This window comes from Callospermophilus lateralis, chromosome 10 (genome assembly GCF_048772815.1).
Source record: "Callospermophilus lateralis isolate mCalLat2 chromosome 10, mCalLat2.hap1, whole genome shotgun sequence".
Lineage (NCBI taxonomy): Eukaryota > Metazoa > Chordata > Mammalia > Rodentia > Sciuridae > Callospermophilus > Callospermophilus lateralis.
The window spans coordinates 9,358,728-9,371,035 of NC_135314.1; the positions used below are offsets into that span (position 1 = coordinate 9,358,728).

At 50.5% G+C, this 12,308-nt stretch overlaps 1 protein-coding gene across 1 annotated transcript in view; it reads left to right on the forward strand.

Annotated features, from left to right (window-relative positions):
- Positions 1-12,308, forward strand: part of Runx1 (RUNX family transcription factor 1) — a 222,212-nt gene that overhangs the window by 158,025 nt on the left and 51,879 nt on the right. Inside the window, exon 5 of the mRNA XM_076867762.2 lies at positions 4,374-4,478. Within this exon, the coding sequence (XP_076723877.1) occupies positions 4,374-4,478 (105 nt within the window). The remainder of the gene's footprint in view (positions 1-4,373; positions 4,479-12,308) is intronic.

Sequence of the window (12,308 nt, forward strand, 5' to 3'; positions counted from 1 at the left end):
CAGATGACAAAGCTGAGGCCCCAGAGAGGTGAGGTGACTGGCCCAAGGCCACACAGCTAGCAAGTGGCATTTCTGAACAAAGGTGGTTCAACTTGGGAGTCTGCACTATTAGCTGTCACCCTGTTTTTCTACCTCCACGGGTTAGATAAGAAGGGATTGTCTCTCTGGGCTTCCACACTTAAGTCAGGACAACCCGACCCTCCCCTGTCCCTTCTTTGCACCTTCTTGTTCAGTCCTGCTGCTTCTTATTGTCCTCCTGACGCAAGCCTGGCCAGAAGGGCTGCTGCTGCTTTGGCCAGGCGTCTGTGAGCAGGAGAAGGAGGGTCTCTGTGTGTCCCATTCCTTGGTGCCTGTGCTGCGGCTCCCGTAGCTTGCCCCTCCAGCCACAGGCTCCCCCTTTCAGCAGCACCCGCGGGGCAGCCCTGGAGCCAAAGCCTCTGCTGGTCTTGAGGCCTGGGAGCTGGGGACGGGGCCCTGCTAGGTTGTGGGTAAGTACGTGGGACAGCCTGGCCCTCAGCCCCCGATGTTGCCCAGTGTTGTTTTGCAGCCAGCCTGGCTTCTGCCGCCCTTAGACTTCTTGCTATTCTGGCTGCAACTTGCTGAGAAAAACACTTGAGAGTCTCTTGCTGCCCACACCCACGCACTTGAAATACCAGGCCCGCAGGTCGCTTTAATGAGGGAATTTGGCTAATGACAGGTGTGCTCCGGGGGGCAGCGCCCACTTCTGCAGGTGCTGGCCAAGAAGGGCTGCATCTCGGCAGCCGGGGGCCACTGGGCGGAGCGCGGGCTTCGGGCAGCCATGCCCAGTGGCTACCTGGAGCCCATTGTCAAGGGCATGCCGGGTTGGCCCCAGGAAGACACAGGAAGAGGAAGGCAGGGCTTTCACCCCAGAGAAACACCAGTTGCCTGTGAGTAGACAGTCACCCCGACTGTGAGATAATGAGCAGATGTCCTCGTACCTACTCAACTGCAGACAGCGGCCGTGGTGCCAGGACTACAGGTCACCTGCTGGGTGGACCAGACACCTCGCAGAGAGGACCCCGCCTTGCTGGGGGGTGGACTCCCTGTGACTGCACTTAGGATGGCGGCACAGAATGTGAGACTTAGGATGACGAGCAGTGATTTGGCAGACCCCCACTTTGGTTGAATTTCCCTCCTCGGTAGGCTGCCCAGGTTACCCAGGGCTCCTCAGAAGGGCTCAGCAGCTGGAAGCCCAAATGCAACCACAAAGAACCTGCTTTTCAACCCTAACCCAGGTTCACAGTCTTCCAGGTTCACAGGACAGTTTATGTACATTAGTCACAAGAACAATCCTCCATTTTTGGAATAGCAGTAGAGTACCATGAGTTTGGATGCCTTGTCCTGGTTTGCAGATGGAGATTTATGACAACGGCAACAATAACACAAAGAACAGTGAGAGTAAATCTTGGGGATTCTGCTCTATGTGGGAGCTGTGTGAATTTGAGAAAATTACTTAACTTCTCTGAGTCTTAGCTTGGCTATCTGTTAATCAAAGTCTACCTTGTTTATTTCATGAGGTTATTGTGAATACCAAATGAAATGCCATATGGGCGAGTGTTGAAAAGTCGTAAGCTCTACACAGACCTGAAAATGTCAATGTGCTGAGCACATTCTTTGATGTCATTTAGGAAATCGTGGATAGGACAGCCATGGGAGGACCAGGGTAGGAGCAAGACTGCAGAGGGCAAAACGAACCCTTACGACAGTTGCTGCTGTGTTGAACAGCATCCCTAAAAATTCACATCTGCCTGGAATCTCAAAATAGTCTCATTTAGAAACAGTGGCTTCACAGGCGTCATCCAGTTCAGGTGAGGTGTGCTGGCCTGGGCAGGGCCCAAGTCCATGACTGCCGTCCTGACCAGGAGAGGGAGATGGGCCACAGCCACGTGAAGGGGAGCAGGGATTGCCGAGCAGCGCTGGCAGCCACCAGCAGCCAGGAGGAGGCAGGAAGGTCCCCCAGCGCCTTGGAGGGATGTACAGCCCTGCCCACGCCGTGGCTTTCCACTGGCCCCAGAGCTGTGGGCCATACGTGCAGGTTGCTTTAAGCCACCCGTTTGTGGCTGCTCATCGTTGCAGCCCTGGGGAATGAAGCCTATGAAGTGCCAGAGCCATCGGTGACAGAGGAAGCAGTTGCGGTGTCTGGGGCCTATGGGTGGCGATTGGAGAGTGTGACATCTGCATGTCACATGGCGCCCCCCAGCCTCCTGGCTCAGTAGGCCGGGGAGCTGAGATCTGGGGAGCCGGGATGGGCTGGGCAGGTGCCCGGCCTCCTGGCTCTCGCCCGTGGAGGAGCCGACTGCCCCGTCTCTCCCTCCAGCACCCGAGGCCTTCTCAGGACTGGGAAGTGTCACTGCCATTGCTGGTGCCCCATCCCTCTCCCCGGCAGCCCCTCCCACATCCCCCTTTCCCAGTTCTCTTCAGTGGCGCCTGCCGGGTACGCAGCATGCGTGGTCCCTGTCCTCCAGGAGCCAGGCCCTGGGTAAAGGAAGGGGAGAGGGCTTATAAGCTGCTGGAAACACCACAGAGCACACTGCGCCCCCCCCCCCCGCAGGGGAGGCCACCTGGAGCGCTGGCAGCCAGTGCCAGCGGACTCCAAAGGCAGGGGGTCTCAAGCAGCAACTCCTGAGTGGCTGGGGATGTGGCAGGGTGACAGAGACCCCTCGGGCCCTACAGTGGGGAAGATTCTAGAAGCTGGCTCTGAGAGTGCATCTTGATGATATGGTCGTGACCTTCATGGGTTCTTAATGAGGAGGGACAGACTGACCGTGGGGCCTGGAGGAAGTGTCTTCCCCAGCAGGGGGTTGCGGGGATGCCGCTGCTGCCCCTTGACGTCTTCTCAGCCAGCAGCGACTGAGCAAGGGACCTCCGTGCCGCCGCCGTCCTGCGCCTCCTGCCCGGCCCAGCCAGAGCCTCTGCCCTCTGTTCCTCCAGAGCTACTGGATGCCAGTGCAGGACACCATCTGGAGTGTCACCGTCACATCTGATGGTGGCGAGGCTCTAAAGTTCGACAAGACTCTCCCAAAGGAGAAGCAGCTGGGGGCAGGGGGGACAGCGTCTCCTGGCCACCTTGCCGTGGTCCACAGGGTCTTTTGAGGCAAAACAGGCGCCACCTCATGTGTGGGGTCAGGAGGTGGATCCACGTCCTTGGGGAACGTTAGGTGGAGGCGCCTCCTGAGGGGTCCCTGGCTCGCGGTGGCCCTGGAGCAGTTTTCCGTGGCCTTCCCTTCTATGGAAACAAGCGTGACAACTGAAAATATTCCCTCTCCCTAACGTCGGGGAGGAAGATGAGCTGAGTTTTAAAATGATGCATGACTTGGGGGATGGGCGTGGCTTGTTTTCCTTTCATTTATATGGGTCCTGTTTCTGCTGCACGGTTAAGAGAAATTGTGCTAATTGAAGAACTGCACTTAGATATGGGTTCAAATGTTAGACTCTGAGCAACAGAGAAGACACACACAACACACACGCACACCTTTGACCGCCTGTAACAGTCACTGTTTTCATGGTTTGGCTGACACGAGCTCCTTTGTCCTCCCCGGAACCCTAGAAGGTAGAAGTTTTGTGTCCCCACCTTCCAGGCAAGCACACTGAGGCCCAAAGCTGTGTAGGCCTGAGGACTTGCCGTAGGTCCAGACAGAATTCACACCCAGAATCCATCCCCCAAGTCACTTGTCCGGGAAGAATTGTGTTTAAACAATGAAGGTGCGCTCACCTTTTCTAAGTGCAGGTAAAGCGTGTGCAAGGTTCTCCACCTGTGTATCTATGCCAGTGCTTACTGCACCTTGGTCTGTCGTTTATGTATCCTTAAGCTCATTTACTGGCCATGAATTTCATTCTAGACAATCCCATGAGTGTCCCTGATAACATTGGGTATTTACAAATAATATTTAAAGCCAACCAGCAATTAATATCTAAAAAGACAGAGTAGTTCTAACTGAGCATATCCTCAGATTTAGAATTCTGTCTTCTAATCCTGACATGTGCAAACAGAGGGAAAGATGCAGTTCCTTCTGTTCCTCTTCACCCTGATTTTATAAATAATCGGGGCGGGCGATGGGTGGAGATGAGGGACAGGGGCGGAGAGCTGCCAGTCCGACTCTGTGATCCCTGGAGCCTCACCCTGGAGCCTGTTTGCTGGCTGGTGAGCAACGGAGAGCCCTGTAGCTGCACCTGGACCGATGCCAGAGGTGTGCATCCCAGACACAGCAAAGCAGACCCGCCTGGGGACCCTAGCCTGGCCTGAAGCGCCCGCCTCTCCCCTGAGAGCTGGAGAGCGTTAGTGAATGATCGGTTACCCCACAGACGTATTCGGCCACCCCTCATTCTTTTCATTCTGTTTTGTGTCCCAACAGGGAAGAGCTTCACTCTGACCATCACCGTGTTCACAAACCCACCGCAAGTAGCCACCTACCACAGAGCCATCAAAATCACAGTGGATGGACCCCGAGAACCCCGAAGTAAGTGGGCCCCCTTGGGGTCGGTACACTCTCTGGCCTGGTGCACTCAGGAACCCGCTGTGTCTCACAGTCTGTGGCTTCAGTCTCCCCCCCACCCAGGGAGATGTCAGGGCCCTACAGAGAGAAGGAATTTCATTGTCAACATATTCACTTCTGATGTTGTCTCTGGGCACTGGGCTGTTTTTGAATCATGCTTTTAGAGGTCAAAAGGAAATTTAGCTGACTCAAGTGCACGTTGGAACCATTTTAGAGCTGAATGAGACTAAGGACAAGTTCCTCAACAGTAAGTGAAGTTCAGTATTATCAGAAACAAACAATGAATAGAAGATTGGTCAGGTACAGGGTAGACAAAAAAAAAAAAAAAAAAAAAGACCTGAGGGTCAAAGTGGACCAGAAGGGGCTGACCACCAACCATGCCTGTTTTCATTAATTTGTTAAAGCCAGAGATGAAAACTCTGAAAATGAGCCTCTTCTTTTTTCTGGCATAGATGAAAATCCCACTACAGGATTGTTTAAAATAGAGAATAGGAGGGTAGAGGAGTGCCTGGGGGAAACCAGTAAATATAGAAGATGGTACCAAAAAATAGCTCCTGTGAGGAAAGCTTTTAAAAAAGGAGTGGGGTTGTTTAGTCTGCGGAAAAGATTTCTTCACAGTGACTTAATGACTATCTTTGAGTAAACACAGAGTAACACTCTCTTCCCGAGCCACACCCTGGCCCAGGACCTAAGACTAGGCCATGGGTCTATGTCTGTGGGCCGACTGGAGCCCTGGTTCAGCCCCTGCACGTCCCAAGCCATACCAGGTCCCTGGCGTGACATTAATGCCCTCTTCTCAGAGTTGGGGATACTGAGAAATGGGACTGCCTCCTGTCCCCAGAGGCTGCGATGCAGGAGGCCAGGGGGTGGGCAGAATAGTTGAGAGTCTGGGCTCCGGGGTGAAGTGTTTCTTCCTTCACCAGGTCTCAGAGCCTCTCTGAACCTGTTTCCCCATCTGCCAAATGGGGAGGAGAATGAGCGTGCCTTTGTCAGAGCACACGAAACGATGTGCCTGGTGCAGGGAAAGGGCTTGGGAAATAGGAGGACCCCGGAGGGCTTCTCTGCTATAGCTCTTCAGAGCCCCCTGGGGGGACCCGCCACGTGGTGGCCTTCCCTGCAGTCCTGGCCACACCCCCACGCCCCGTTAGACCATTCCCCTGCCTACCTCCCCCTTCCCCTGTCCTGAGTGGTGGAGCCTGCAGAGAGCCCCAGCCCCCAGGGACGGCCCCCAGCTCCAGCACAGGTCCCCTCCCCTGCACTTCTGACCTCTGCTCTCCCTGGAGGGTCTCTTGGCCTTTCTCTTGAAGCCCATAGAGGCTGCCTGGCCTTGCCCAGAGTCGGGGAACCCTAGGGCTGACAACACCCCTGATTCCTCTGTGTATGTAAACAGCAGACCAAAGTTGTGGGACCATATAGTTGTCACACAACCCAGGAACCACTGTGGCACCACCTCCGGGTTTCCAGAGTAGGAGTGGCTAGCTGAAGGCCAATAGGGACCCTGCATTACACGTGACAACACCAAAGGGCCAGGCTGTCCACAGAGGACCACAGAGGAAGCAGGCCTGCAGCGGGCAAGGTGTAGGGCTAGAGGAAACTGCGGTGAATAGACTCAGGAAGGCCATTCAGGGGCTGTGGACCCGCCGATGCTGGGGAACCCCTGATGTGCCCTCTTTGCCTGTTACTCTCTCATGCGTAAAAAGGCTGGTTTTACTCCACTGCCAGCATTTCCTGTTACATTTCCTGCAAAGACCTGATGAAGTCGTTCAACTTCAGCAAACAGAGAGTGGCTGCTCCGACTTTTAAGAATTGGCAGTCAAAAGGGAAAAATACATCTCCATATTGTAACGGGCCGCCTGCGTTACAGTTTACATGGCCCCTGCTGTTTTATAATTTAAGAACAGTGAAGGAGAAGGGCCCTTTGAACAGAAGAGATCTGCTCCTGAGAGGCACCAATTTGTGCATAGTCTTTCCTGCCAAATGGAATTTGGGGTCTAGGGGAAAATTAAATGGGTGGAAATAAGGATAAGTATGATATGAAGAGGTGTTTTAGCCCCAGGTAGACAGGCTCAAATTTCACATGAGAGTTCTATTAAAAAAGCCAAATGCAAACAGACTCCCAGGGCAACTTGGGAGACACTGACTTTTCTCTGTGCCCTGTGGAGCCAGAGCCGGCTGTCTGTCTGCTGGTTCTCATGAGCCTCTTGTCCTTCCTGGTTGAACATCTTGATTCAGGGAGGGGGCTGCTTCTTGGATGGAGTTCCACTCACAGTGGCTTGAATGTAATGGGCAGGGAGGACTCTGCGTGAGCCTTGGGGCCTGAGTTGGTGTCAGGTCTGTGGATTACTAAGACCACCCCATCTCCTCCAGGATGATGAGTGTGAATTCTGTGCCATTCTGGCAGAACAGCTTTGGCATCATGCACCAGGTTGAATAGTGTTGCAAAGTTCTCTAGTTTCTCAAAATCACAGACTCTGGGAGCTAGAAGGGATGTTAGGGAGCCACCAAGATAAACACTCAAAGCTAAGGGCATGCAGCCCCAGAGAAATGCTGTGATCAGCCTCAGCCTAAAAGAAATGGTGATGAGTCAGAATTAGAACAGGAGCCCTGACACTAACCCTGGATTCTTAGCCATCAGTCCTCCGGTTCATTCCCCATCCCCAGGACAGTCTCAGACATCATCTTTCTCTCTCTCTCTCTCTCTCTCTCTCTTTTTTTTTTTTTTTGCAGGGGGGATGGTGGTACTAGGGATTGAATTCGGAGCACCCCAACCACTGAGCCACATCCCCAGCCCTATTTTGTATTTTATTTAGAGACAAGGTCTCACTGAGTTGCTTAGCACCTAGCTTTTGCTGAGGCTGGCTTTGAACTCACGATCCTCTTGCTTCAGCCAATGGGATACAGGCATTTGCCACTGCATCTGGTTCGCATATCATCTCTTAGGAACGCCCCTGATCCTGGCATCCTCACCCTTGAACTGAGCAAGTGGCTAATATGAGTTTTCAATTGGTCCCGGCCCTGAGGTTGTCTAGAAATGTAGCCTCAGAGCCTTCAGTTTGCAGGGTTTGTGCAAAAGTCCCAAGGGAAGGCTCCCCTCGCTCACCTGCCATCCAGGTAACTGAGTCAAGGACAAAGCATGGAGAAGGGCGCGCAGTCAATCTGTTGGGCACACCGCTGGGTGACTAGATGCGTCCCTCCCCTCGCCTGGTTTTCGGTGGTGATGCTGTAGTACAAGGTGTATTCCAAAGAAAATTGGAAGTGGTTTCCATTTCACGTGGTGACTTGTTTTTTTACAGTAACTGGTCTGCCACTGAATAAGTCCAAAACATGTTTTCTACACATTCCATGGGATTTTTTCCCCCACATCTCAGAGCAATATAGAAATTAGTAATTATTGAAAAACTGAGTTTATTATGGAGAAAAAGCACCATCAGCTAACGGGTTCTTATAAGCAGAGGAGTTTCCCGTGGGTAGGTGGGACTCTTGGGGGCTCATTAATGTATAGACAGATAGCTTAAGCACAAAAGATACAGCCAAAGGGTTTTTCAGGAAAAGAATATAGAAGAGTAATTTTCTGTAGTCTTCCTATTTCTGGGATCCAGTGGAAAAGCTTCAGCTCTCTCTGCCGTGTCTGCAGTTAGTGACTCTATGTTCATGATGAGATGCCAGAGGACATTCTCTGCAGGTATTTCACAAATAATCTGAACGCATGGTGTGGTTCCCTGAGATGGAGGCGATATTCTGCTGGGGGGAGGTTAAGGAGAGCCAACGGTTGGGGCGCCGAGGGGCCTGCAGGGGGCCACCCTGGTGTGGTCTGGGCAGCCGTCACCTGTCTGGTCAGATATCTGTTACATCTGGAACACTGAGAAACATTATTGAAACTCTCAAGAGGTCACTGAAGCAAGCACTGGCCATTTCTGGGGCTACCTACACCCCGGGGTAAAGGAGACCTTTACAGTGACTGCGCTCTGTGGGAGCTCTTGAGACTCACGCAAACAGATAGCAAGGCGGAGCCATTCCTTAAAACTTTGGAGAACTTTCCAGAGTGTCCATCTTGCTGATTAATCTTTTATTATAGAGAGTTTTCATTAAAATAGGTCAAACCAAGGGCTTAGCCCCGCGCTGTCCAGTGACATTTTTAAGTACTTTACTGAGATGATGTCGTGCTCATAATCTCTGACTTGAAAAGGAAATGGCAAACCTATTGTCTGTGTTGTACTGCATCTACCTGCCCGTGGAGTAGGATCTTTAGAGATGACGAGTGTGTTGTGGAGTGGCGATGGACTTAAAACACTAGAGATAGGCAGAAAACTGTGGGGCGAGTGTGTTTATGAATTGTTCTCGTGATTGGGTAACATACAGTACTTCTTCCAAATATTATTTTCTCTTAAAAATAAAATCAGTTACAATAACAGCTAATATTAGACAGTGTTAATTATGTGCCCAACACTGTTCAGAGTACTCCATGCATATTGATGTGTGTAATCTTTGGAAGAATAGATAAGAAAATTAAAACAGAAAGAAATTGAGGACCTTGCCGAGGTCCAACTAATAAGCCAGAAACGAAACTGAGAAGTGCAGACTCTGGAGTCCACAGATGCCCCTGATCGTCCTGAAGGACTGTGCGGATTGTTTCTTGAGCTTACTGTGTGGTGATGCCTGTGTTTTATATTAGGCCTGCCAATACAGGTCTGGTTCACATATGGTTTTCTTCACGGATATAGAACCCTGCCATTTTGCAGTTGTTACTTTGTGAGGAAGGAATTGGTGTCTTCTTCCAGGTGGGGCTGGAGTGACATGCACCCCAGAGGAGCCCCTAACACACAGACGCTGCCACTGTGGTCACATGTGCTGGTTGTTGATGCCGCATGTCCCCTAGCTCTGCTTGGGGATGCGCATTTGTGGGGACCTAACCCAGAGCAGCACATAGCATGGACCCTGCAGTGGGTACCCTGGAAAGAAGAAGGCGAGGCACGTGACCAGCAGGGCCGCCTTCTCCCTTTAGCGCATGGCTTGGTGGGGCACGCGTGCGCACGCCCGTCCTGCCAGCACAGAGAGCCTGTCCGCTCTCTGCTTCCAGCTGGTTATCGAAGTTTCCGACAGGTTCATAGGTCTGCCATCTCAGGATTCACACCTGCACCGCTCACCGGGAGTCTCCTGGGTGTGAACAGGGTTCTGCTCACTCCTTCTTCCCTCGGATTTGGACATCAGTTCTTTCTAGATGAGATCTTGATCCACCAAGGAAAAAGGAAATACTTCTTCATCCCTGTCTCCCAAATATGCAGTAGGAGAAGGACGGAGGGGTCCCTGAAGAGGAACCAGCTGGGCCCGCTCCCCTCCCTCCACCCACTCTGAAAGGTTTCTGGGGACCTCGCCCTGGTACTTCCCAACTACCTGAAGGCTCAGCAAAGGCGGTTTTCAAGACATCAATAATAATCATGCCTAAGTGTTTCCCATGAATTTTAGGATCTCTTCCTGTTCATTCTTTTGGTGGTATCAAATTGGACCAAAAAAGAGTTTGATTCCTGTGGAGGTCTGAAAGGACCCCAGGGGCAAATGGGTCCGTGAGAAGACCCTGAAGGGAATCTGTTTCTGCCCCCAGGAGTTTGGGGACCACTCATCTTATACAGAAGCCACCAAGATTATTTTAGGTGACATTTGTATTGTTATGAAAAGGAAGAAAAACAATTCCTTTCAGGTCCCAGGAAGAACCCAAAGAAATGCTCTAGGTGCCCTCTCAGTCTATAGTGCAGGCAGAGAGAGGAGAAAGAAGATGTGAAATGAAACGTGAACCATTCCTGTGATACCACTTTCCATTCTTTCCGCCCGATCATGGTAAAACTATATCATACTTTGAATGGCATACCAGGGAAGTTGAGATCTAAACTAACATATTGCAGTCCTTGTTAGAATTTATTATGATGTGTTAAAAGAAAAAAGAAAAAAAAATCCTGTCTACATTTAGGCTTCCGTTCCTTAATCTTAAAATGCTTAAAAATATTTCTGGATGCTGAACCCCAGGGACCTGGGTTTTCACATGGCGCCACCAGACCTGTGGGTGTGAACTTGGGCAATTATCTTAAGTACTTTAGTCCTCTTTTTCCTCTTTGGTCAAACCAGGCAATGGGACGAGATAATCTCTAAATTAGTTCTCAAAAGGGGTAACAAAATATTGTCAACAAAATAGTCATGGATTCCCACAAACTGGGCCCCTTTCAGGGCATAGCCTCTAAGCCCTCTTCCCTGGGCAATGTCAACCTGCGTCACATCAGGCAAACCCCAACACACCCACGCCATACTCAGGTATCACTTTTTGCTGTACATTTTTGAAAGGGCTTTGTGATTTGTTTTTGAAATTTTCTGGCCAAGAGTCATTCATTTAATTTCCTGTGGCCCTGATTTCTCCACCAACAAGGGATTATGACCAGGGGTTGAGATTCCCATGTTCTCACTTGCTGACTCTGGGGGGCCAGCTCCTGGGTGAGATCTGGTCCAGCCGAGCCTCTGTACAACAGTGACGGTGGCCATAATGTCTTGGGGCTGAGAAGCTCAAGGCCACAGCCTCTGTGGGCTGCCTACAGCCCTATCTGGCACACCATAAGTGTTCAGAAGAGGTCAGCTGTTGTTTATGTTTAGTCTTAGAATCCTTTTGGAAATGAGAACACTCTAAACAAAAAAAGATCTATGAATCCTAGATTTAAAAATGGGTGAAGTTGCTACAATGTTGTATTTTTTAACATTTAATTAAACATTTATAAAACTTAAATTTTTTTTGTTTTATTTTTTGTTTTGTATTTAGACCCAGTAAAATTTCTTTTCTTGTGTATATATGGGCCCTTGAAACTCTCTGGGTACTATTCCTAAGTCCCTAATGGGTAAAATAGACTTGCCCCCAGATGTGGCACTTTGTGAAGAATTCAGGGGAAAAATCATGTCTGAGTAGCATCAAAAGTGGGTATTTGAAATCAAACATGTGGGTCCTTTTCCATATGCACATGATCCTGCTGGAGAAGCCTTCCTTCCTCACTACTGCATGCAAAGGCAGGGTTCTTAGGGAGATCCTCCCCTGGTGACCTCAGGATGGATTCCAGAACCCATCCAGATGCCGAAATCCGAGGATGCTGGTGTTCCTTATATAAATGGCCTAGTATGTGCATACAACACATACTAGAATGTAAGTGTAAGAACCTTCTTACACTCTCCTGGTCTGCTCCATTCATATCCAGATTATTATAGTGCCTTAACAATGTCAGTACTGTATAAATAGATGTGATGCTGTATTGCTTAGGGAATAATGAGAAGGAAAAAAAGTCTGCACATGTTCAATACAGATGTGATTCCCTGCCCCCCAAATATTTTCAATCCAAATTGATTGAATCCACAGATGCGACACTCACAGATATGGAGGGCCGACTGTGCTAGGCCAGTGCAGCATGTCTTCCCGCCGTGCCTGAGACCTCCAGCCACATACGGCTAAGCTGTGCAGGCATAGAAACATGGTTAGCCACCCTTTGGGTTCCTAAAGCAATGCACATGATGCAGCCTCTTCCTTTCATGCACAGCAGCTGTATCTGCTGCCTGTGACCTCTGTGTCCCATCCCTCCAGGGGTGGGCAGGCTCCTTTACTGCGTAGAGATAGGTGGACCCACAGCTTGCTGATGGATTGTGATTGGCAGTCACAGCTTCATAGCATATGTGTCTGCTTCTCTGCTTTTGGATGGATTTTTGAATTTGGTTCATCCCCTAGACACTTTGCATTTTTCATTTTGAAAATATTTTAAAGTTTTCCCCAAGGCT